Below are 26,532 nucleotides of genomic sequence, written 5' to 3'. Positions count from 1 at the left end.
CTATATGGGAGTGGGAAAGAAAGGGAGGCAGGGCTGGATGATCACCACAAGGGAGCTGGAGAGGGAACTCCTTTACAAATTGCACAGCAATTTCTTGAGTGGCAAATTTCAAATTATAGTTTTGGATGACAAATGCATCCCCATCAAGATTCTCTTAACATGATGGAGATTATCCCTGAAATGCTGTGTGGTCTCTCTTCTTCTGTAATTCATCATCCTATTCGAAGCACCCTTGCTTGGGTTAGCTATCCTCCGAGATCCTTCCAACCCTGAGATTCAATTCAAATGGATTTAATTCAACATTTGTTAAGCATGTAGAGATGTGCCAGAAACTTAAGATACAAAGGTGACAAATAGAACAGTCACTGGCCTCAAGTCACTTATAATTTAATAAGGAGGAGAATTAGAAAGAACCCTATACTGGAAGCCAGGAGGAAAGAGGTCTGGTTTTAGCCTTGCCACCTGCCAGCTATGTCACCTTGAACAAGTCACTTTCCACTTCCAAGATTCATTTTCTTCATTGTGAAAATAAGATGAGAAAGGCTTCTAAGGTCCCTTCTGGCTCTACCATGGGAAGCCATAATGACGCCCCATCCAGATCAGCTTTTGCTGTTTTAGAATCTCCCTTGAAAGAGGAATTCCTCTCCTCCCCCAATCCAAAAAGACCTGTCCCGTGCCCCAAATCTCTTGGATTCCTCCTCTCTGCTAACTTAAGGCAATCAGGGAGGTAAATGAAAGATTCTAAGACTTAGAAACACAAGACATGGGTTTTAGTCCTGGCTCTAATGTGTACTAGCTGTGTGACCCTGGCCAAGTCACAGCCTCTCTGGGCTTCAGTTTCCTCATCTTTAAATGATACAGTGGGATATATTGAGGTGTTCAAGAAGGACTAGCACTTCTGGCATGAGGGCTTACCAAACCCTTCTCAGAGATGCCCATCTACCTTTGGCTTCTACCTGGCACTCAACACCCACCTGTGGCTCCAAGTAGCAGCCACAATCCAGTAAAAACCATCTCAGCAGGTGGGCTGAACCAGGCTGAGGGTAACTGATGGGCCTCAAAGCTGTCAATGGGTATCTACTCCCAGCATGTGAAGACTTTCCCCAGAAGAATGGGTGCATAAGAACAATTTGTTCCAACAGCCATGAAGGCAGCTGAAGCAGGCTCTGTGGAGGGCTCAGAACTTGGTCAGGCATTAAGACACCAAGGTCATTCACTACATCCCAGTCCATCACAAGTCATCTTGACTTTCATCTGGCCCCTGGACTTCAATGACCCTGGAGGACAGAGTGAGGCTGATGACTGCGCAACTCTGTCTCATTTAAGTCCAATTCTTGAGCAAGTCAAGGGCAAGATATCACCCTGTGATGTCACCAGTCCTCTATGAAAACAAAGGACAAACAACAAATGGTGTAGTAGAAAGAACACTGAATTCAGAGGACCAAAGCTCATGCCTCGGTTTGAGTTACTACTTGGATGACCCTGGCTACCTTTAAGCCTCATTTTTCTTTCCTGTACAATGAGAGGGTCAGACTGACTAACCTCTGAAGCACCCTCCAGCTCTAAATTCGATGACACGTACCAAATGTGATACAAGATAGAAACCAATGTGGATAATGGAGAGATTCAAAGCACTCTAGGAAAATTAGGAGAGGGATATTCTATGACTGTATATGGAAAAGGGGTTCACATGAGAACACTATTGCCATAAGAGAAGGTACTTAGAGGAATATAGACCGACCAACATCCCTGAATGGTGAGGAGACTTGGCAGGGAAAGAGAACCTTTTAGAAGAGAGCCAATCTGCATGGAATAGTCTGATCAGAGTGTGAAGGGGTTAAATAAAATGCGCCAGGACCCTTTGGTCCAAAGAGGATAGCCTGGTATGCCCATTTTTGTAAATGAGAACATCAGGGTACTGGTGGAGTTAGGGGAAAGCAAATTCTATGATAGCCCCTGCTCAGTTCCAGCCCAGAGCATGGGATCCAGTAACATAACCTTTTTCTATCCCATCCCCTAACCTGAGGCTGGAGGAAAGCCACCCCAACTGCACCCTCTGCAAGGCTTGTAGCTGAGGTTACATCACCACCTTCAAGGAGGTTGGGAGGGTGGAAATGGATGGAGTAGATCAGGAAAGCCATTACAATTCAGTGCAGAGTCAAGTAGCCCTGAGGTAGAAGAAAAGTGTTTCAGGAAATTAGCAAAAGTGGCAGAAAAATTCATCAAAAAGCCCGGAGGGGGGAAGGGATGGATGCCTCCTGGGGGAATGGGTTGGGGTGGGTCAGGAGGCTGACAGCTCCAGTCGCTGGCTGATTCATGGCTCCAGTCTAATGAGGGGAGCTCCTCAGCATCTCCCTGCTGCCTGGCAGAGAGAAGCTGGTGGCAGCCAGGAGGAGAGGATCATAGGGTCATAGGATTATAGGAATCCCAGCTTCAAGGAACCTTTGAGACCATCTAGTCCAAGTCTCTCATTTTTTACAGAGACTTAGACCTCAGTGTTCTACCCTTATAAAACTGGGAAGATAATCCTTTACCCTCACCATCTCTCAGAATTGTTGTAAACTCCAAAAGCAGTGATGCCCATGAAAAAAATAAATAACCCTGAGAAAAAGGTGAAATAAATAAAACACTGCATAGAGTGGGGTATTTATTTCTAATGGTACATTTATTTTTAACCATATGGGCAAACTCCACCCAGGAAACACATTAGGCAAAAAAGATGTTACAGGTGGCGATTCATTACTTAGGAACAATGTTCAGATGGGTGACGTCAGACAATATTCCAGCAGGGCTGTATTACAGTACAGTAAAATGTAGTGTCTAAGTATAGACAGATAACCAAGGTTCAATCCTGGCTCAACCACTTACTATATGACTTGGGGAAAGTCGTTGCTTTCTCTGGGTCTCTGTTTCCTGATTTTTAAAAAAGAAGAGAGATCTAAGTGAGTCCCTCCCAGTTCTAACATTCTATATTCTAAGAAACTCTTCAGTTCTGATGCACTCTGTCCTAAGGTCCCTGAAAGAACAAATGTCCCTTTGATTCTATATATTAATGATGCTATTTGGAAACTACATTGGTGGGGTAGCTATCATATATAATCCCAGACAGACAGCCTCTGACCCTACCCAGCCCTACCACATAGGAGCTATCCATCTGCAGATCTCAATTGGAATCCAACCTTTTCTACAGCAAATAAATCAGAAGGAGCCGGAGAGTCTAAATAGCTCTGGGAATCTGTGACAAGACTACAGACCCCCTCCCCCCAGATCAGGGGCAGCTGCCATAGCAGAATAATGTCTCAGCCTGAAAGTAATGCTTTGCACTGACCATTCTACACCTGGTGTATTGGGCTGAGGTCTGGGCACCATATTTTAGGGCAACTGGCATATATCAAGGGCATAATAAGCTAGGGACTGGGGACATAAAGATTAATAAAAGGAATACAATCTTTCATGATACCCACAATCTATTAGGCAGGGATAAAACAGGAGCAGAAGCAATATAACATAATAATATAATAATAATTAATAAATAATACATAATAGTAATATAATAACATATTAATTCCTAGGAGAGGGAAGAGCCAAGATCTGGGAAAGACCTTGATTGGCAGGTGTGGCAGGGGACTCTCAGGTGTTTCAGGAAGAAGTGGTACTTGAGAGAGTCATTGAAGAATGGGATGGGGGGGATTTGAATAAGTGGAAGTGAAGAAATAGATGGGATACAGAATTATGAATGATCTGGTTTGACAGAAGTGTATGGTACCTGAAGAGAAAGAATTGAAGGAAAGGTGGGTAAAGGCTAGATCAGATGAGGCCTTAAGTGATAGCCTATGGAATTTGTCTTATAGACCAGGGGCCCCAGGCTTTTGTGAAGATCCACTCTATATGATCATAAATCACAATCATGTGCAAAGGTAGGAGTGAGGGTTTCTCCTAGGTACCTCATCTATCTGTTTCCCCTCAAACTCTCCCTAATCCCAACCCCAACACTAACTAGCTGAACACCTGGAATTCTGTGAAATAAAGGGCGGAACCATATGGCAAAGGTCCCTTCCTGCTCTGAAATTCTATATTCTAAGTAATCTTCCAATGTGAACTGGCTATGCTTGAAGGTGTCTTCTGACCCTGGCATTCTATGCTCTCAGGGCACTTCCAGCTCTAACATTCTATGTTCTGCCCAGGAAAGAAGGAGGCAGCTGCCAAGGTGATATTCTTTCGGAAACCCAGGAAGCTTCCTCCATTCAAAAGAATTGTCTTCCACCTGCTCCTCAGGTGACCTGTCTGGTTTCTTAAGCCTCCCTCTTTTGAGAAAGGTTACCTCTGTTCTAGACTCCATCATTTTCTGCCCAGGATCCCTCCCCCTCCTTATCTGGAATATTCCATGCCTTGAACCTTCTATACCTCATGGTAGAACAGAGACCTTGGCAGGCCATTCCCTACTATCTCCCTCCTTGTGACATCAGAAGTGGGCAATCAGTTGGCCGTGGCTGAGTGGGGCCCTATCCTTTCCTATAAAAGTGGGGCTCTTTCCTGTTGTTAGGCCTCCTCTAAGGTCCTGAGTTCCCTCTTTCACAGAGTTGCCATTATTTGGAGTTGTACCGTTTCTCTGCCTTGCATCTGGAGTCATCAGCTGTCACCTAGGTTTTGGAGGTGACATTTGCCATCCTGATTACACCCTGTTCTTGTTCTGGAGGTGTCGACAGCTGGCCAGAGCCTAGGGGAATGACCTAGATGTGCCAAGTCCAGGGAGTCGTACCATCTTTTTTCCCCCTTCTTCCTACTTCCCTGGTCTGAAGATAACACTAGAGACCTGGTGATCTCACCTCCCCCACCCCCACAACTTTTTCCATGCCTCCCCTAGCAAATAAGAACCAATGGCATCTTTTTTCCTGAACCCCTCTTTCCTAGCCTCTACCCTCCCATACCTCAACCCCTTGGTGTCTCAAATTGGGCCTGATGCCATCCTCTGTACATGTCTAAAAACTGTAACAAAAACCTTCTGCTAATAGCAATCACTGGCTGGTCTAATGATTTTGTGAGAACTTCTGAGTCCCAAAGCAGGTGTCATGAACTGGGACACCCTGAAAGAGACAACTGGGAGAGAGCAGAGCTTTTTCTGAGGCCACACTTGATAGAGAGAGGGAGGAATGGGAGAAAGCACTGGGTATAACCAAAGTAGACAGGGCCTAAGGCAAGGGGGAGAAAGGCCACACAAAGGGGGTCTTGGCAATCAACCAGGGGATTTGCCATTGGAAGTCAAGACTAGATCCCTTCATTTTGCAGGGGAGAAGACTGAAGCCCAGAGAAGGCACAGTACTTACTCAAGGTCATGCCATTAACTTGGAACCAGGACTAGGATTGCTTCCAGGTCCATCACTCATCATTCTTCTCATTAAACTAAACCGCCTCCTCTCTCTCTCTCTCTCTCTCTCTCTCTCTCTCTCTCTCTCTCTCTCTAACACACTCCTGTCTCCTTGAATCTTCAGAAACATTTAGACCTCTCTCCACTTTCAGCATTACAACAAGGGGAATATACTAAGACCTGCACATAGAAATCAATGGATCGATAAACAAGGATGAATAATTCAACGCTTTCCTCTCATTTCCTTTCTGTTCCCAACCCAAACTCAGTTTCATTGACCTGTTTTTCTCTCCCCTCCCTGCTGGTGACATCCCAGCCCCATTTTTTCCCCTGAATTCTTTCCCAAGTATTCAGTATAATATCCAGGCCTGACTTTGGGTTCAAGCCTGAGATTGGTGTTTCCATCAGTTTTCTATCTTTTCTGGGCCCAACAACCTCTCACATTGCTTGATAAACAGTCAAGGAATGCTACTAGCCCAAGCCCATCTAACCAGCCCTACCTCTCCCTCAAAGACAAAGGTAGAGAAATTGACAGAAGTCTTCATTTGGCACAACAGTTTGCCTGTATTTTCAGACAAGAAGCAGCATGTTCCCAAACCTGCTCCATTAAAAGCTTTCTCTGATCCTCAGCTAGACCTGACCTAGACATGATCTAGGCTTACCTTAGACCTGACCTGGACCTGACCCAGACTAATGAGGTGTTGTGGTGAAACCACTTTATATCTCTGTCTTTAAATCTTCTTACACTTTCTGCTTAGATATTTTTAAATTGTTTGGTCTGGAAAGGATTCTGACCTTTTGGGGAAACAGCTTCTGGTATAACCTCTGTAAAATGAGGAAATTAGACTAGGTAATTCCCTAAGGTCCCTTGGAACACTAATATTCTGTGTTCTAAGGTCATCTCTAGTATATTTACACCAGTAAGAAGAGAGTCCAATACCAATACCAATACCAATGGGCTTTGGGACAGAAATGACATTCTAATTTCTAAAGGACCCTCTATCCTTCATGTTCTTTGTTCTAGGCTCCCTTCAAACTCTGACATTCTATGGATCTCTGGTCTTTATGATTCTAGTTTCCGTATCAGAGTCGAGGTGTAAAAGTTGTTCATGGCTAAGGGAACTAGGCAAATTTAAGTACCATTAAATAGCCTAATTATAAGGATTAGAATTAATTCAGTTTGATTGCAGAACTAAGAATAGTGAGTAAAAGTCGCCAGGAGGAACATTCCTGAGGCAAGGACAACTTCCTTACAGAAAGCCCTTGTCTAATACCTCTCTTACAGGTATATAGGGAGACAGTGTTGACCTTGCTCAATATCTTGAAGCTACGATACAACATGACTGTGATCTCTGTCTGTTACTGCTGTGGCCATGAAGGCAGGACATCAGATAAGGGAGTTAACCTAACAGGGCTCAGCCTTTCACGATTCAAACGCAGGTCCTCTGATTCCACATCCAGGGCTCTCTAACATGCCACACCACCATCCTAGACTAATTCTCTCATTTTACAGAGGAAGAAATAACTTATTCCAGAAAACTATTTCCTTAAAAAGTTAATCATTCTTCCAGACTAAAGCTTTTTTTAACTGATATTTAAGCAAGGCCAGTCATATAGTGAGTTAACAGATGGACAGCCTGCTCTACTGGTAGTAGTCATATGCAGAGAGGGAAAGAGGGAGGGCAAAAGGGAGGGATGAAGGAAACAAGCATTTATTAAGCACTTACTATGTTCTAGGCACTGTACGAAGCACATAGAAAAGACCCCTTTGGAAGATTTATGGGAGGGCATGGACAAGAGTGGAGGCACTCAGGTGGCTCAGTGGTCAGAATGCTGGGCCTAGAGCCAGGAAGATCTGAGTTCAAATACGACCTCAAACAAACACTAGTTGTGTGACCCTGAGCAAGTCACTTAACCAATGTTTGCCTTAATCCACTGGAGAAGGAAATGGCAAACCACTCCAGTATCTTTGCCAAGGAAACCCCATGGACAGTGTTGGTATAGTATGGTCCATGGGGTCACAAAGAGTCAGGCACAACTGAAAGACTGAATGTACATGTACAGGAGTAGCTCTAGAGGTGGCTAGATGGTGCAGAGAGTAGAGCACCGGCCCTGGAGTTAGGAGGATCTGAGTTCAAATCCAGCCTCAGACACTTAACACTTACTAATGGTGTGACCTTGGGCAAGTCACTTAACCTCAATTGCCCTACCTTCCCCCCCAAAAAAGCAAAAAAAAAAAAAAAAAGAGTAGCTCTGAAAAAGAAGGAATAAGGCCTCCTAAAGGGAGGACTTACACTGAGGGATCCATGGAAGTATTGAGGGAGTTCCAGGGAAGTTGGCCTGCTGGTCACGAGAGGCATGGTGTGTGCAGGCCACAGATGCTGACTGGGGCACTCTTCTTCTCAAAAGCAGCAGTTCCCACACTGGGGGAAGGCCGGCACAGACAGGCCCTTCCCTCCCTACCTCGAGGCGCGATGATTATCAATAAAAACCACAAAAAGGGCACCAGTTGATGCTGCCAGGCAGGAGCAGGAGGAAAGCAAGACATAGCTCACTGGTCCTTCAGAGCCACTGGACCTGGAGCCTGGAAGGAATCTTGGGACGAGGAATGCTGCCTGTGGCTCATGAGCTAACATTTATCTACTGCCTTTTTTTTTTTTAAGGTTTGAAAAGCCCTTTGCAAAGGTTATCTCCCTTGATCCTCAGGACAACCCTGTGGAACAGATAATGATGATAACAATAAAACATGAGTTGACATTTATATAGCACCTACTGTATGCCAGGCTCTGTGCTAAACGCTTTACAACTCCTATCTTATTTGATCCTCATGAAAACCGTGGGAGATAAAATATTATCCCCATTTTACAGAAGAGGAAACCGAGGCAAGTGGAGGTTCAGTGGCTTGCCCCAGGGTCACACAGCTAGTTAGTGTCTGAGTCTGGATGTGAATTTAGGCCGTCCTGACTCCAGGCCCAGCAGTGAACACCTAGCTTCCCCATAGGTCCTATGATTAGCATCCCTATTTCACAGATGAGGAAATTGAGGAAAAAGAGAGGTTAGATGACTTTTCCAGGATCACACAGCTACTAAGGGCTTAAGGAGGGGTTTGAACTTTTTTTTCTGTCCCCAAGCCCAGCTCTATTCACTAGGCTACCCTGTCTAGTACCCCCCCCTCATTTTACAGAGGGGAAGTTTGGGGCCATGGGCACATAGCACAGAAGCAGCCAAGCCCGGACTAGAACCCAGGCCTGCTGCTTCCCACGTCAGAGGTCAGTCCAAGCCCACCACAGACGCACTGCCGCCTCCTTCCCCTTTGGCCCAGACATAGACAAAGTACAATCTCAGAGAATGACAAAGAAGCCTCTTTGGAGTCTGGGGAAGATTTGAAAAAGTCAAACTTGTAATTACAAGGATGAAATCATCTGGATCCTTTTAAGTAAACTGGCTTATTGATCCTAACATTGAAGAAATGTATTTTAAGAGAAACAAGTTGCTCTATTTATTCCTTTCGGCTGGGGGGAAGGGAAGGCTGCAGAGCAAGGTTTCCTTTTGGAGCCTGGTTGTCAGGGCAGACGCCATAGCCACCCTCCACTGTGGTGCTAGTTTTAGTCTTAAAAAATAAAACCAAGGGCAGGGGCTTCAGGTAACGTGCAACTTCAGGGCTAGACACACACCCGTTTCTAACTATCCCCAAATGAGCCTTATTTTTGGTTTGAGTTGTTGTTTTCATTTCAACATTTACAGTATTTCTTCAGTGACCAAAGGGAAAATATTGACTTAGAAAGTCAGCAAGAGAAGGGCCCTGGTGTGGTGACCACACCTACATGAGGATCCTGAACAAAATGCTTCACCTCATCCTCCCTCGGCCTGCAGGTCAGTGGGCAGAGGAGAGTGGTGACGTTCTCCTGGGCCACCACGATGAAGACTCTCTTTCTTTCCAACTCCAGGGGAGAAGCAGAGGGAAGGGAGCTTAACCTATAGCTCAGGCTCTTCTCCCCCTGTGGCTTTTGCTGCCCCCAGACGTCAGGGGGCTGCCAGAACCACTAGCCCTCAGCAGCAAAGGCCAGATTGAACAAAGAGTCCCAGTTGGCCTGTTCATGAGGATGGTGGGTTAAAGGTGAATCCAAGGTAGTGTGGGACAGTGGAAAGAGCATTGGACTGGAAAGAAGAGGACCCCACCTCCGGCATTTAATGCCTGTGTGACTTTGGACAAGTCACTTTATCTCTCTGTGCCCCAGTATCTTCCTCTGTAAGATGTGAGGACTGGATTTTGTGGTTATTATGGTTCCTTCCAACTCTAAACCGTTATCACTCCACTTTTCTCCTTTTTTCCTCATTCTTTAAGGAAGAGATGCCCCTTTTTGCCAAGGCCAACATCTACTTGAGTGGCTTCCCACCAGAGCCTGATCCTTCGATTTATCTTCTCTTTCTCATTTCCTGAATTTTTCCATGAAAATGAGTGAATGCATAAAAAGTGGAAAGCAGTCCAAGAGGCAGGAAGCATTAACTAAGTGCTTGCTATATGCTAAACACTATGCTAAACTGTAGGAATACAAATACAAAAAGCAAGACAGTGCTTCTCCTCAGTGAGCTTGAATTCTGATGTCGGAGACAACAAATATGGTGGTGTGAAGGCCAGGAAGGAAGTCATGGCCTAGAAAGGCACAAAGATAGTGAGTGGAACAATAAGGCAGTCAATGACATGCATTTTTCAGAGGAAATGGAAGTGTTGACTTGGCTACAGTTCTCAGAGGAAGAGGTGGAAAACAAAGAGGAGGAATGGGCTCAGCCAACAGGTGGAAAACGGCCAGGCAACATAGACCACATCTTCCCTGGGATGATGCTTAAGCTCCTCCCAAGTTGGATGTTTGAGGGAGGGCCCTAAACAGAAATTACCTGCCTCCCTCCTTCTCTTGCCACTGGACCCAGATGACTCAGGAAGAGAGAGGAAGGCTGGTGACTTTGCACAGCCTTCCCTCACTTGTCAGTCATGGTATCCCCTTCCTGATGCTATGGTCTTCTTCTAGAATGAAGAACAAACAGCTCCAGTCACTGGTAATCCCCCGGAACTCATACCTCAAAGGTTAGCATATTCTCACCTTGTCATAGTCTCACCATCCCAATGATTCTGAATCCCTGGATATCATTGTACAAACCCCACTCCCCTTTCTCCCTTGTTCCCACTCCCTTCAATACAACCCCAACTGACCCGCCAACATTCGTTCAAGATCTGCCCACCTCTTCCACTGTGCTCTCTAAAATACCTGCTCCATAGTTAACAAATTTCATTTCATCTTAAAATTCTTCCTTTCTGGGGTGGCTAGGTGGTACAGTGAATAGAGTACCGGCACTGGAGTCAGGAGGACCTGAGTTCAAATCTAGCCTCAGACACTTAACACTTACTAGCTGTGTGACCTTGGGCGAGTCACTTAACCCCAATTGCCTCTCCAAAAAACAAAAACAAAAAATCTTCCTTTCTCGCTCCTTCCATCTTCTGGCACTCACTGAGCCCTGGCTCTCAACTGGGGACACAGTATCTTGAGGCATCCTTTCCTGTTCTAATTGCACAATGGTGGAGTAACAGCAGCAGCTGGGAGGGTGGGGGAAGGGATTTTAAATGTTTCAGCCTATAAACATTCCCAGATCTCCCCTGGCCTTAAAAACAACAACTTTATTTGACCCTGCCATCCCATTAAGCTATAGTCCTGTATCTTCTTTCTTTCACAGTGAAACTTCTTTAAAAAAAAAAAAAAGCTAACATATTCCTTGCCTCCATTGCCTCACCTCCCATTCACTTTATACCCTCTAGGAATCTGGCTTCTAATATCTTCTGTGAACTAAGACTGCCTATCATTGCCCTCCAGACGCTAGAGTCAACCTCTACAGATGATCTTCATTCTCTTGTGGCCTCCACAGTTCAAGTATCGAATGGGTAATTCTGGGCTTCATCCCTCCCAGGTATTTGGCCAGAACAGTCCCACCTGACTCGCCTGAGATCCATGAGGATACCAATATGTGGTGTCCTCATCTGAATTATAATCTGAATCTTCACCATCTAGCTCCAAGAATTCACTTGCAAATAGCAAAAAGATCCTCCTAAGAGTCCACTTGGCCTGTCCTCCATCATTCTTATCCTCCTGATCACTAGGAAGTCTAACTCCCCTATGGACAACGGGTGGTTGTGATGTATTGTCCTTGCAGGGTCCTGGCTGTTCTCCAGGGCTATTTTGTAGACAGGCAGATTGCCCAGTCTTTCAACTACTTGGTATGGGGTAACTTTTCACTGTTCTATTATCTTGTGTTTTCCTAGGATGCTGACTTCTTATCAGTACTCTATCTCCTGGCTGGAGTTCCTGCCAGCAAAATCAAGAGTCACGCCCCTGTGCATTTTTTTCTAAGCTTTTCTGAGCTGAGGACAAAGCTGGGCGGTAGGTCTCATTCAACTGATCTCTCAACCAAGAGTTGCACTGGTTGTATGTCTCTATGCCCTTCCCCAACTTCTAAGACTCCAAAGCAAAGATCAGCAAATAAGTTTGCCTCTCACCCAAACACCAATAAATAGAAAAATAAAGCCTGTGGTGCCATTCTTAGTGGCATTATGTGTATGCCCTTCAGTGAGCCTTTTGTTCAAACCTCAGAGATCCCAGGATCTTCAGTAGTACATAATTAAAAATTAAGAAATCTTATTAAAGATAAAAATTTTACTAAAAATAAAATGTTTTAATTTTTAAAATTCAAATTTTCTTGAGGATGATGAGAAAAAGTCTTAGGCTATTTTAGATTCCTACCAAAGCTAACACCTCCTTGAGTAGCTTGATCTCAGAATCTCAGCCTTGGTCATAGCTGATGGATCCTAGCACAGAAGCCATATGTAGAGCAATATTTTAGTACCTGTAGGTGAGTTCTTGCTTCCTGGTTTGTTCCACCTGCACAAACTAGGTGAAATGGTCTGTCGTATTTATTATGTCAGTTGCATTCTTCCTATCTCTTTCCAGAAAATAAAGAAGGCTATACACACAAGTTCTAAAGGCTTGCTGGAACTTATACTCCTAGAGAAGCAGTACACATTAATAGTGTATTTTTTTGAACTCATCAAGCACAGGGCTAGCACTTTCTATTTACCTTTGCCATCATATTAGGCCAGCAGAACCTATTTGTACCAGGACCAAATTTCTCCTTGGATGAAATAACTCAAATCATCATGTGGTTACTTCATGCATAGCACCAGCTGCTTTCTCATGCCTCATGTTAGACTAAGAGTTACGACACTGTACAGTTGGGTCACTGACTCAACTAAATGGCACCCTTTGGTAAATTTCTTGGCCTCTATTACTTCTGATAAAACTCTATCACAGTTTATCCTGCCACCAAGTCATCCAAAGACAAACAGGGCAGGGACACTTGGTTCAGCACAACCAAACTGATGTTGTCTGATGGCACACTCTCTGGTGGGAGTCCTAGACTTTCAGCTGTATTGTCATCTAAAAGTGGCCTGGCTCCCTGCATGTTTCAAATTACCTTTTCCTCTTCATCGAGAATCAACACTGCTTAAGGTCCACAGGGTCCATCAGTGGCTCCATCCATGTTAGTCTTCCAGAGCTAGGAATGTACAATAAACTCATAATTAGCTGATGCCTCTACTCCTCCAGCACTTCTGACTGGATTGTTAGCCAAAAGATAGGGGCTGACTCTATGAATGTATTAGTTGAACAGAGGTTGGCAGACTACAGCAAGAGGGCCAAATCTGCTCTGCCACTTGCTTCAGAGTCATTTTTCACTCATTGCTGAGACATGAGGTGAACTACATACTTGAAATTCTGTGAAATTCACAGTTGTCAATTGACGGTTTTATATGGCTGCTATGTAACTCTTTTTTCTCATGCTACATCATCTTTCTAAATACAATGAGTACCTCTGGATACAACATTTCTAAAGAGTTCATTTCATTTAGGGCCCCTTCCCAATATGGTCCAGCAAAATCCGCACTCCTGGACTCCAGTCAATCACTCCTTGTCTAGTCTTCTGACATATTTCCCCATGTTCCTAGTACTTTTGGGGTATTCATCTATTTAAACAACTCATTGGTCATGTTATTGTTGTTTAGACATTTTCTAGTCATGTTCAATTCTCTGTGACCCCATTTGGGGTTTTCTTGGCAGAGCTGCTGGAATGGTTTGCCATTTCCTTCTCCAGTTCATTTGACAGATGAGGAAACTGAGACAAACAGGGTGAAATGACTTTCCCAGGGTCACCCAGCTAGTAAGTGTCTGAAGACAGATGTGAACTCAGGAAGATGAGTCTTCCTGCCTCCAGACCCAGCACTCTATCCACTGCAAATCTGGTGGATAGAAACTTTATTAAATACTTATTTTGTTCCAGGCACTTTATCAAGCACAGGTGATACAAAGAAAAAAGTAGCAAGATATGTTCCTTGCTCTCAAAAAGCTTACATCCTAGTGGGGGAAGAAAACACAGAATGGAATTCTGGAGCAGCAGGAGGATATGGCAACTTCTGGGAAATCAAGTGAAGGCCTGATTTAGGGCAGCATAAAGCAAAATCCCACCAGGGATTCTGGGGGGTGGAGGGCAGAATCTAAGTTTTCAAGGAAGAAGAGGCAGGAATAAAGTCTAGAGCTGAGACAGCCAAATCTAGAGCCATGGTATGGAGATGGCCAAGAAGCAACTACACATTAAAAGCAAAGGCATTTAATAAAACAGAGTAACAGTCTGTAACCTGGAATAAAATCTGATATTAAGGTCTCTCCATGCTCACTCCCAAGTGACTGCTCTACATTCCCCCCAAAATGTATCTCCTTCATGAATATTCCCCTCATTTCCAATTAACCCTTTAGTCCAGGGGTGAGGAATCTTTGGCCTCAAGACAATATGTGGCCCTCTAGGTCCTCAAGTGCAGCCCTTTGATTGAATCTAAACTTCATAGAACAAATCCTTTTATTATGGGATATTAAGGAGACTAAGGCTTAGTCTCTCCAATACAACACAGAGGGATAAATCAAACACTCACAGCAAACAGGTGTTTCTTAAGGCTCTGGTTCCTGTTCATTAGCTTGACCACTCCCCAGCTTGGTGCCGGGCTCTCCCTCTGACCTCCAACTGGCTTTTCACTTCTACATTAACTAGCTATGTGACCCCAAGCACCTCAGTTTCCTCATCCGTAAAATAGGGATAAACATAAAATGGGGATAATGGAAACAGTTGAGGATCAAATGGGATAATACTTCAAAAGCTCTTTGCAAACCTTAAAGCACCATATAAATGCTAGCTATTATCATTATTCACTCCTATGCTTCTTTTCTAGTGACTACCCCTGGATTGAGTTCCTCACACTCCTTGCAAGTCTTCTTTTCTTCTGCCCCGGGCCCCTGATCATTTGCTCTTCACCTGGTCTCCCTGTTGAGTCTTTCTCTGGGATCTCATTCCCCTCCCAAGATTTCTATCACCCTTTTAAAAACTGGTGCATATGGAGCTGCTAAACTCACAAAAAGGCCTTTGGAGGAAGTAGTTCGCCAGAGCAAACATAATGCCCATCCTCTGGGCCTACCTAGTCTCACATGGCTGCTCTGAGAAGGTATTTTGTAAACATGAGAGCACTATAGAAATGTGGGCTGTTAGTAGCATCACAACAGAGAAGGTCCGGCATTGTGCACTGGAAGGATATGGAGAGATGGGAAACACCTTCTACCTAAAGAAATGAGTACCTCCATTGGGCCTATGGAAACATCTCTCTCCTCTGCCCTTCTAGAACATTTTACTTGCATCTCTTTTTTTAGTACTTAACATGCACTTCCTGGTGTTATATACTTTTTTTTTTGGAGGGGGTAAGGCAAGGCAATTGGGGTTAAGTGACTTGCCCAAGGTCACACGGCTGGCGTTACGTGTCTGAGGCTGGATTTGAACTCAGGTCCTCCTGACTCCAGGACTGGTGCTCTATTCACTGTACCACCTAGCTGTCCCTATAGTACTTCTCTAACCATGCTACCTGCTCTTATAAGCCATTCACTCCTTTTGGAGCTATTTCTTGCTTTATCCTTCCATTCAGTTTTTTTTTTTTTTTTACTTTTCCGTGCCTTCATAGTCCTTGACAATTGGGCTCCAACCCACCCATCAGCCTTCTTCCACATCATTCCCCTTCATGCCTTCTATATTACAGCCAAACTGAACTACTACTTATTCTCCAAACATGACTTCCTCTCTCTCCATTCCTCTCTCTCCCTCTCCATCTCTCCAAACTCCTAACAAACTAACTCCAAACTGTCTTTCTCTATCTCCGAACTTTAACACAAACCATCTGCCTGGGTGACACACAATTCTACTTCATCCTTCCCTCTCAGGATTGTTATCTTAATTCAAGCCTCATTTCAGGTGCCAACACCTCCTCCACAAACACTTTTGCTGGTCTGAATGCAATAGAAGGTATACTCACTTGGAAAAATATGTCAATTAGTCATTACTGAAATTGAATAAAGCTGGCAACTGACAAAAAAAAATGGCCCCTATTTATGTGATTTCCTTGAGTTCATATGAGTTTATCCACTTTCTGAATGAATAGATAAAAATCTACCCAAGAATTGGATGATCATGTAACCAGCCTTGGTAAAAATGGGGATTCCCTGATTCTGGCTGGGGGTGGGGCTGCTAGGTGGTACAGTGAATAGAGCACCAGCCCTGGAGTCAGAAGGACCTGAGTTCAAATCCAGCCTCAGACACTTAACACTTACTAGCTGTGTGACCTTGGGCAATTGCCCTCCAAAAAAAAAAAAAAAAACAAGGGTGGGGTAAAGGTAGAAATAGTAGATGTCACATGAGAAGAAAGAGGTCTATGATCTGAGTTCAAATTCTAGTTCTGCTTACTACCCACGTAATGAGGTAGCTGGTGGTACAGAACACTCGGCCTGGATTCAGGAAGACCTGAGTTTAAAATCCTCAGACCTTTACCAGCTGTGTGATCCTGGGCAAGTCATTTAACCTCTACCTCAGTTTCCTCACCTGTAAAATTGGAATATAATAGCACCTACCTCCCAGTGTCATGTGGATAAAATGAGATATTCATAAAGCACTTTGTAAACTTTAAGGCACCACATAAATGTCAGCTATTAGTAGTAGTAGTAAAGTCACTTCCCCTTACTGGACCTAATTTCCTTGTCTGTAGAGAAGATGATCTTAAATGTCTCTTCCAACTAAAAAGGTCCATGATTCTGTAAGTGGATACTTCCTATAAATTTAGAGGGTTCAAGAGAAGTGAGGTCTATAAAAGCTCTGATTTTGAGAGCCTTAGCATACCCTGCTAACACTTAGGAAATAGCCCTGGTTGTATTTGGTGTTCCAGGCTTAACTATTCCTCATATCTTGGGGAGTCTTTGAGGTCCTGCTCTTGGTGGGGGAAGGGGAAGGTGAGGAGTCCTGCAGAGGCTGCTTGGGAAGTAGCTTTGCCTCTCTCTTCTTCCAGGCTCCTCTCCTCTCCTTTCCTTCCACACTTGACACCCACATCCTTTTGCTGCTTCTCCCATGACCATGTTCCCTCCCCCTAGCTCAGGTTCTGTTTCCCCAAATATACTTTTTCCCCACTACACATATTCTCACTTCCTCTTTATTCTCTCCCAATTCCTACTTCCTCTTTCATTCTTCTGCCTCCCCACCCTCCACCCTGGCTCTCTTGTGGTCTACCTTGGGTCTTTGGTGAAAAGTGCAAGCAGGTGGAAGAAATATCACTTCATTATCATTGTACTATTTTTTTTTCAGGCAGTGTTGAAGGATGCTAGACCTGATATGAGGAGACCTGATTTTGAATCCCGGCTCCTGCACTTATTAGATTTGTGAGGGTGAATGAGTAATTATCCCTCTCTGCCTCAGTTTCCTCATATGAAAAATGGGAATCATGAACCTGCATTCCCTTCCTCATAGACTTGTTGTGGGGAAAGTACTCTATAACCTGGGATGTATGGGGAGAGTAGCACCTCTGAAAGCTGTTCATCCACCATTGGGGTCCACCTGCACTCAACTCTCACCTCTGACTCCAAGAAGCCACAGTGGCCTCACCCAGGTGAAAGCATCTGTCAGATGGGCTAAACCAAGTTGAGGTTAAACCAAGTTAACTGAGTTGGGGGTGGGGTCCACCTAGAGCATTCGAAGACTTACCTAGTTGAATGAGAATAATTTGGCCACAATGGGGGCTGAAGCAGGCCCTGTGGAGCTTTTAGAGTTTGGTCAGACTTCAGAGATGCCAAGGCCATCCCCTTCATCCCAGACCACTGCCAATCATTCAGATGTTTGTCTTGCCACTGGATTTCGATGACTCTGGAAGAGAAAGGAAGGGTGATGGCTTTGTGCAGCTCTGCCTCACTTAAATCCAATTCATTAGAAAGTTGACATCACCCTGTGAGGTCATCAATTCTCTTGAAAAATGAAGGAAAACAACAACTTTATAACCCTAGAGTTGTAAAAATGTGTTATTACCCAAAGTCCTCCTACTGTCTCCCCAGTGAAACTGTAAGCTCCCTGGGGTGGGGAACAGAAGAGGCTCCATCTTGTATATCTTATGTACCCCGTTAGCACCTAATACAGGGATGGGGAACCTGCAGCCTCGAGGCCACATGTGGCCCTCTACATCCTGAGGTGCTGCCTCTGATCGAATCTGAAGTTCGCTGAACAAATCCCCTTAATAAAAGAGGATTTGTTCTGTAAACTTGGACTCAGTCAAAAGGCCTCACCTGAGGCCCTGGAAGGCCACATGTGACCTCAAGGCCATAGGTTCCCCTTCCCTGACCTAATACAATGCAGGTCACATATTTAACCTGAAGGAAATTCTCGTGAACTGAGCAGAATGCAGGGGCACTTTGGTCCCTCTTTGGTCTCCCTTTGGTCCTAAAAGAAGGCTGACTATAGTGGTGATGCTACCAGTATCCCAACTGGAAATATTGCCAAATCTACTAACAAATTTGCTTCATGCCTCTGAATAAATCATTTGCTCTCTTTGAATTAGTTTCTTCTTGTAAACTGAATAGACTGAATACTCTAACATCGTAGCTATGTTCTAAGGACCCTTCTACCTCTAAAGTTCTAGGTTCTAAGGTTCCTTCCACTTCTAAAATTCTGTTCTAGGTTTCCTTCCACACTTAACATTCTTTGTTCCTGACATTTTCTATTTTGACATTCCATGATTCTATGATCCTAAGAATATTCATTCTTTGTCACAGTGTGCATTTGAGTAAATATTTGTAAATGATAGGGTACCCTAGCTTTCTATATCTTTATTATATCTTCCATAACTTTTTTTTAAATCTTCATCCTCCCTTGCCTCCCTACTTCTGCTTCTTCTCCATTCATATCTGCTGCAGTTTCCTCTTCCAAGTCCAGAGTTTACCTACCCCCTGACTCCCAGCAAGCATCAGTACATTTGGGTGTGGAGGCCAGCCTCTGCCAACTAGGTGCAAACCTAACCAATGACAGTAGCACTTCTGGTTCTGGATTAGACCTGTCCAGGAGAGAGATAGCTCAGCCTCTGGCCAAGCAGACCAGCAAGCCCTCTGCAACTGACTGCAAGGGAGCGGCCCACCCGCACACTGAGAGGATGAGTGAGCAACTCCCAGAGAAGATCACAGCCAGGAATTGAAATTCTCTAGTCACTACAACACCCAACTCTCCTCTCCAGCCTTATCTCACATGATATCCTACCACACTCTGTACTTCAGCCAAAAGAATCTCTGACACAACAGACGGCAATCTCAGGCCTCCCTGCCTTTGCCCATGCAGTTCCCAATACCTGGGATGATTGTCTTTGATGCTTCTGCTAAATTCCTCCCTATCCTTCAAAGCTCAATTCCTCTGTTCTAAGGAAACTCCTTCTACCAATGTAGGTTGGTGCCTTCTCTGCAATTTATAAACTTAAGAGAACTGCCTAGAGCATTAAGAGATTAAGTTAGGGCACTAGCCCTGCAGTCAGGAGGAGCTGAGTTCAAATATGACCTCAAACACAAGCTGTATGACCCTGGGTAAGTCACTTTACCCCAATTGCCTCCCCCCTAAAAGAAGAACCTGAGTTCAAATCAGTCTGAGCAGGGGGCAAATCACTTAAGAACCGCAATTGCCTCAAAAAAAAAAAAAGAGGCTGACTTCCCTAGGAGGTCACACAGTCATGATGTGTTTGAGGGACTAGAACACAGGATTTCCAAACTCCTGGCTTTCTATTCAGTATACCAGTGTTTTTTGTAAACTTTTAATTTCCACCACACAACAGGAGCTAAGCATCACTGAAGTCTTTTTTTTTTTTTTAATGTTAACCCTGTGTTTTCAGGATGAAAGATAACAAATGGAGAGACAGAATACTGCCCTGGTGTTCTAGAATTGTTAAAAAGAACCTGATTCAGGCTTGGAAGACTTACAGAAAGATACCAGCGGGAGTCACCTCAGACGGTGAAGGCTTGTATGGGCTGTACTCTGTTCTTCCGAATTTCGAATTTTGGGAGAAGTCCCTACACTGATTAGATCACAAGTCCATGAGGTCATCACAGCCAGCAGGTGCTGAATAATGAAAGAATTGAATTGGATGTGCTATGGCAGATTTAGACTCATAACTTAAGGTGAGGAAGGGATCTACATCATGGAACTTAATCCTTTCATTTGACAGATGGGGATACTGAGATCCAGTGAGAGGAAGTGAGTCGTCCTAAGTCACATAGCAATTTAGTGGAAGAGTAGTGATTGTTGTTGTTCACTCCTGTCTGCCTCTACTTGACCCCCTGGCTGGAGTGGTTTGCCATTTTCTTCTCCAGTTCATTTTACATATGTGGAAACTGAAGCAGGGTGAAATGACTTGTCCAGGGTCACGGAGCTAAGTCTGCAGGCCACATTTGAACTCAGATCTTCCAGGCTCTAGGCCCAGAACTCTATGCCACCTCGATTCTGGGCATTAACGACAACTGACCCCAAAACGGGATGGAGCTCCGCATCACTGGAGGTGTCCCAAGTAGAGGCTGTGCCATTACTTGTGAGGGGTCTTGTAAACAGGTATATGCTTTGGGTGGAGGTCAGCTTCTTACCTCTGAAGTCCCTTCCTGCTCCAAGATAAGCCAGGCCTTCGGACACCACCCCTGCCCAAGTCCTGGGCTCTATGCCCACAAGACTGGCCATGTGTCTGCCCCTTAAGCTGTGTGAGCCAGGGGGGTCTGATGGGCATCTGCTCCCGACCCCAACCCAGTTCTAGGTCTCTGCCCTCTCCCTTCAAGCCCGAGAGTGGCATCAGCTCGGTGGACTCTTTAGACCTGGAGGGGAGCCCCGGTGCCAGGCACACGAGGCTGCAGCCCGGACCCGCCAGAGGGGCGCATGCGTGGCGGCTGGAGCCTTATGAATGGTGTGACTTGTTTGCCGGGAGTTTGGGAGCAGGTGGGCAGGGTGGGGTGGGGCGGGGCGAGGCGGGACAGGACAGAGAGGAGGTGGAGTCGGAGTCCTAGAGGGCTGGGCTGGGGGAGGCCGGCGCATCATACATAGTTCGAAAAGGTGGGCGAGATGGGTGGGCTGGAGAGGGAGGAAAGGTGGGGGTAGTCGGAGAGAGCGAGCACGCGCAGGGAGGGGAAGGAAAGAAGAGGAGAGTGCCGTCCCGTTCCTCCCCACCCTCGGGAAGTGGGTGGGGCTTGAGTGCGACCTGGAGGGGAGGGAATGGGGCGGTGGGCAGGGCCTGAGAGGGAAGGAACGGGGAGATGGGCGGAGCCCGAAGGGGGTAAGAGGGAGGAGAGAGTGGTGGGCGGGGTCTGGGAGGGAGCCAGAGGAGGCGGGGCTTGCGCGGGAGCCCGAGGAAAGGAACGGGCGGGGGCGGGGCCATCGGGGAGGAGGCGGAGCCAGCACGCGGGCGCGGAGGGGCTGGGGGTGGGAGGGAGGAAGTCACCGCGGCGGCGGCGGCCGAGGGGGCGGTGCGCGATCTCAGTCAGAGCGAGGAGCGGGCAACGGCCACGGCGGCGGCTCCTGAGGCGCCCCACGGAGCCATCCCCATCCCCACGCGCGGGAGCCGGCGGGGCGCGCGAGAAACAAAGGGAAGCCCAGGGGCAGGGGCCGACCTCGGAGCGCCTGCGGCGGCCGGGGGCGCAGCAGGAGCCCGACTGCGGGCTCCGACCTCGGGCAAGCAGCCCGTCGGCGAGCGGGCGCCAGGCTCGTCCTCTCCTTTGCCTCGCCGCCACCCCCGACGGGCCCGCCCCGGGGCGAGAAGATGCCGCGGGTCGTCCCGGACCAGAAGAGCAAGTTCGAGAACGAGGAGTTCTTCAGGAAGTTGAGCCGCGAGTGCGAGGTGAGCGGGCCGGGCTGGCGGCAGCTCCAGCGGGGCGCGGGGAGGAGAGGCCCGGAGGGGGGAAAGTTTGGGGCTCTTGTCAAAACTCGTGTCTCTGCAACTTCCTGGGCGGCGGCGGGGGCGGGCTCCATCGGCCTCCCCCCCACCGCGCGGGGCCCTGGGGGGCGCCGAGCAATGCCCCCCCCCCCCCCCGGCGCCCCGGCCCAGGCTCACCGCACCCTCTTATCTGAGCCCTGGCTCGCCCCTCGGATTTGACTTGTGATTTCTGGCCGCTCTGCCCGCAGATTAAATACACCGGCTTCAGGGACCGGCCGCACGAGGAGAGGCAGGCGAGGTTCCAGAATGCCTGCAGGGACGGGCGCTCGGAAATCGTAAGTGTTCCCGAGTCTGGAGCCCCTTCCTTCCTCCCCCCCCCCCCCACCTTCACCACCCGCTGGGTTCCCGCCATACTCCTGCAGACCCCCACGAAGTGCTTAACGTTCGGTTTTCAAAATTTCCAGTCTGGGGCATTTCTCCTCCTCCTCCTCCTTTATTACTTCTTTAAAAAAAAATACATATATATACGTATACCTGTTGAATTTCACTTCCCTCCAGACTATTAGTGGAAAACGTAGTCCAACGCTTCTGCAACCCGGAACTGTGCGAAGCTGTGAAACCCGTCGTACTTCCTATTCAGATTTTGAAAATATGAAACCAGATACAGACTAGTTTGTGTTTTAACAAGGAGACGGTTTCCCTGTTGCCTCCGTGTTTGCGGCCGTGTTTCCTAGGCGCTGCCTAATAAACAAGTTTGCCATTGAATCCCTTTCTAAAGTGAGTAAAGGGTGTTAGGAAGAACAGGAGCCAAGCTAAACAAAGAATTGATATTTTCAGTCAGTAGGGCAGGGTGATATTCGGGTAAGGTTCTTTGGATTTAAGAGGAAGGGGCCTTTTCCTAATTGGTGTGTTGAGAAATACTTTGAAGGCTTCTAGAGGACCATTCCACTAGGTATTCATAGGTTCACCTCATTAGCTGCTAAGCTAGGTAATATTTCCTTTCCTAGAAGCTAGATTTGTTAACCCAGCCTAGAACCTTTTGTAATTTGGGAGCTTCTTATGGAAAGGTAATAGTGATTCTGGAAGAGAAGCCCTCACTTAGAATTGAAAAACTAATCTCCAATCCTAGTGTCACATTTGATGAAGTCATTTCAATCCCCTAACGAAGAAAGTGTATGTATGCTCTCTGTCTATTCACATTGTAAACATGTAGAAGATAAAGACTGCTGAGGCTTAGAGTGATAGTATTAAGAATTCACATTTATATAGAACTTCCATTCACTTTATATAGACCTGAAACCTCAGGTGGATCACAAGCACCTTGTGAGATGGGTATTAAGCTATTTTTCTCCACTTTAAAGATGAGGAAATTGAGCCTTAGAAAAAGGAAGTGACTTCACACAGTCACCCATCTAGTAAGTGGGCTTCAGCTCAGTTTTCCTCCAAGGCCAGTGCTTTTTCTACTGTACTCTGCTGCCAGCCCTGGTCTAGTGTTAATAATTGTGGAGGAGGGATCATTTAAATCCACAGGTCTTCCCCAAACTGTCTCTATCAGAAGCCTTGATCCTCTTCTATCCCCGACTCCACATATGCCCCCAAACCTTCATGCCTTACTTTTTTAATTGGCTTTGTGAAAATAAGAGTTAAGAGAAAAAGCATGGGGGGGGGCAAGTCCATAGGAATAGGACATATTAAAAATGAGCTCAACAGCAAACCATATTGTTTATTATTGGCAAGAAGGGGAGTAGGATGTACTGGTTTCACTGCAAGCTGCTGTAGCTGTAGCTAAGTTTTAGGCCTCTAATTTGTGTTTCTACTCCCTGGTTGGTCCTTTTGAGCGTGCTAATGAGCAATAATAGGGCTAAGTAGAGAGAGGGGAGGGGGAAGCCTAAGACCTAGCCCCTAATAGGTTATTTAGTGCTGATCATAGAATCATAAACTGTCAAAACTGGCAGGAAACTTAGAGATGATGTAGCCCAACTCTGTTTTACAGATGCAAAAATTGAGGTCCAGAGAGGTATGATGATACACACAAGTAATAATAGGTGGGTTTCATATAGATCTCTTGACCTCTAGGCAAGTTCTCTTTCTACTAAACCATGCTATCTGTAAACTTTGAAAATAGCAAAGACATACCTGATACAATTGAAACATTATGTAATGGGGGGAGAATGTAATTTTGTCCACTTCATCATGTTAGATTAATAGTCTGAAGAGATGCTACCGAAATTACAAATGTTTCTTTTTAATCTCAGGAAGAATTTATGAAGTTCTGCCATTTAAGGTGAGATCATAAGGAGAAATTTTGTAGTATTTGGGTATGGTGGAGAAGATAAACTAATATTCTTTAGGTGTGGAATTTTGGAAATGGATAGAATACCAATTTTATTTTGTCACTGACTAATTAGTCTCATGAAAGGAACCTTATTTTACCTCACTGGAGCCATAGTCTTTCCAGAATACAATGTAAATGAGATTTATTACTTCCCATCCATAAAATATGGAGGGTTCAACCCTCCCTATCTCTTGGGATTGTTGTGTGAATAAAAGGAGCTAGTTGATGGAAAACACTTTCAAAAATAAAAGCCCAGTAATAGGACTGAGCTTCAATGTGGTGGGAAAGCCTTGGAATCAGTCAAGAAACCTGTATTCTAATCTTGTCTTGGGGTGATTTTAGTCAAGCTGCTTGTCCGGGCCTCAGTTTCCCCAACTACATGGGGGAGGGGTGAAGTAGAGCATCTCTGAATTCCCTTCTAGCTCTAAAATTCTCTAATTGTACATATATTTGATATGTTGACAAGGATGGCATCTGGTAAGTATATGGGACCATCTTCATAACTCTGCTTATAGGAGTTAGGATTAACGTTTACCCTATAGGGTAGACCAGTCATGTTATATGAAACTTATACTGCTTATAGTTATGTCTTAAGGATATAAGTTGGCAAGTAGATCCTAATCTTCTTAGTAAATTATGTTATATGATTCTCCTCTATTTCTTTTGAATTTCTCTTTCTAGGGAGAAATCAGATTTTTCTGATTTAAAAATAATAAGTCTCTTCAGTTCTAATAAAATTGCAGAAAATCAGAGAAAGTAGATTGCAGTTTATAATTTGATGCTTATAAGGAGAAAATAATTAAGTATTTGATTTTGTTGAGTGACGCAGTTTTATATTTGGGGGCTAGTTTATTTTTTTTTAATTCAAAGAAATAATTCTCAATTATATATTCTCAAATATAATTTCCAGTTATTCTCAAATAATTCTCAGTTCTCGATGTTTACTACTGTTAAGGGTTATATGGCAATTTACATTTTAAAAACATTCCAAGAATGTTGTTAAAGTTCATTTTGAACTGAAATTTGAACTATTCATTTAAAACATACATGTGTGAGCTGATTTTAAAGGCTTCATATATTAATTTTAATAATGGTATCCTAGGTTCTGTGGTACATGTTGGCTTCTATGATTTTTGATTTATGAAGAGCTTATTACAAGGGAGGATTCTTTGGAGGGAGAAGATAGCCATTGAGAAGTGACAGCATTAATAAAAAATGTTTAATAAAACGACAGCAATGAAAAAATCCAGCATTTTCCTAATCATTTGGCTGTGGTTTCTTAGGGGTCTTTTCCCCCAGTATAAGAAAAGTGATCATTAGTAGCAGATTTATTAGTTAATGTATTAAATTGCATAGCTACTTGACGCTAAATTTACTCCATTTGCTATCTTGGTGAATGGCAGCTCAAAGCAGGACGATAGAAGCAGATGAGAGAGTTTTTTGATACTTGCTGATGAATTTTATTAAAGGGCATAAGGTATGGTGACATTGAGAGACTCATCTTTCTCTAGGTCCCCTCAGAACAAAAACAGTGAGGAGAAAAGTATAATCTATGAGGCAGAATTTATTACATTTCTAGTAGGTTCTTTTCAGTGGTGATTCGGGGAAAAGCTATCTCACTTAATGCCCGTTTGAAGGAACACTGATGATTTATACCTCTCATTGGTTGTGCACCTAGAAGCTGGCAACATTTTAGAGCCAGGAACTGAGACTTATTTTAAAGTTGAATTGCAAAAGTATATGTTGCATTTCTATATGAGATGTGGCTTTATTTGTATATTTAAATTTTATACCATAGAACTGGATTGATCCTAGGGGGAATCTTTAGCTATTTTGATTTCTTCCTCTCGACATTTTGGTGTACTGCTTGTAAATTTTTTTTTTTTTTTGCTTTTTGGAGGGCTGTTGGGGTTAAGTGATTTGCCCAAGGTCACATGGCTAGTTTTTGTGTTAAGTGTCTAAGGTTAGATTTGAACTCAGGTCCTCCTGACTCCAGGGCCAGTGCTTTACTCACTGTACCACCTAGCTGCCCTTGTGCTTGTAAATTTTTAAATTTAGACTGTTCTATTTTAACCATCTTTTCTGCATGTGGAGGGTTAGGAGAAGGAAGAGTGGTGAGATAATGGGCAGAAAATATTTTCCTGAAATTAGCTATTAAGCAAGAGATAAGGTGGTAAATCTGTGGGCTATATTAATCTTTACCTGGCAGATGCTGTCAGCTGGGGTCCATTGGAGTTAGTAGAGGAGCCATATTCATCAAGTTCCATTTGTCAAAATTGCCACCTGTATTTATAAGTAGTGTTGCAAGACTAACATTCATGGATACTTAATACTGTCTCTGCTTTGAATAAAATAGTAGTAATTAAAAAGTGACATTTATATGAGGTTTTCAAAGCTCTTTGCAATGAAAGTCTTGCTGTTTGCATTTTTTAGGATGCTCCAAATATTTTCTGCTTTCATCAGGCTTAACAGTTAGGATCCATTTTGTGTGGACCCTTGTCC

The 26,532-nt window shown here is 44.8% G+C and overlaps 1 protein-coding gene and 1 long non-coding RNA gene across 11 annotated transcripts in view; one reads left to right on the top strand and one right to left on the bottom strand.

Annotated features, from left to right (window-relative positions):
• The window catches only part of LOC138159439 (uncharacterized), an 84,525-nt gene extending 61,513 nt beyond the window's left edge, over positions 1–23,012 (bottom strand). Inside the window, exons 1-4 of one of the 2 annotated variants that reach the window (XR_011167897.1) lie at positions 22,230–23,012; positions 17,522–17,680; positions 12,884–12,964; positions 10,262–10,388 (exon numbers count right to left, since the gene is read on the bottom strand). This is a non-coding gene — a long non-coding RNA (uncharacterized lncRNA). The remainder of the gene's footprint in view (positions 1–10,261; positions 10,389–12,883; positions 12,965–17,521; positions 17,681–22,229) is intronic. The other variant, XR_011167896.1, reaches the window with a different exon arrangement.
• CBFB (core-binding factor subunit beta) overlaps positions 21,282–26,532 on the top strand; it is a 97,778-nt gene continuing 92,527 nt past the window's right edge. For 2 of the 9 annotated variants that reach the window (XM_069085792.1, XM_069085788.1), the window contains exons 1-2: positions 21,288–21,659; positions 21,944–22,030. In XM_069085792.1, coding sequence (XP_068941893.1) covers positions 21,582–21,659; positions 21,944–22,030 — 165 coding nt within the window. In that variant the 5' untranslated portion in view covers positions 21,288–21,581. Of the gene's footprint in view, positions 21,660–21,943; positions 22,031–26,532 lie in introns of all 9 variants that reach the window. The other 7 variants (XM_069085793.1, XM_069085791.1, XM_069085789.1 and 4 more) reach the window with 6 other exon arrangements.

The sequence above is a fragment of the Petaurus breviceps genome, unplaced genomic scaffold (assembly GCF_028583685.1).
Source record: "Petaurus breviceps papuanus isolate PSGF00001 unplaced genomic scaffold, PetGlider_PUasm1.0 176, whole genome shotgun sequence".
Lineage (NCBI taxonomy): Eukaryota > Metazoa > Chordata > Mammalia > Diprotodontia > Petauridae > Petaurus > Petaurus breviceps.
Note: the sequence above shows the minus strand (reverse complement) of the source record. Positions and strands in the feature narration are given on the sequence as shown.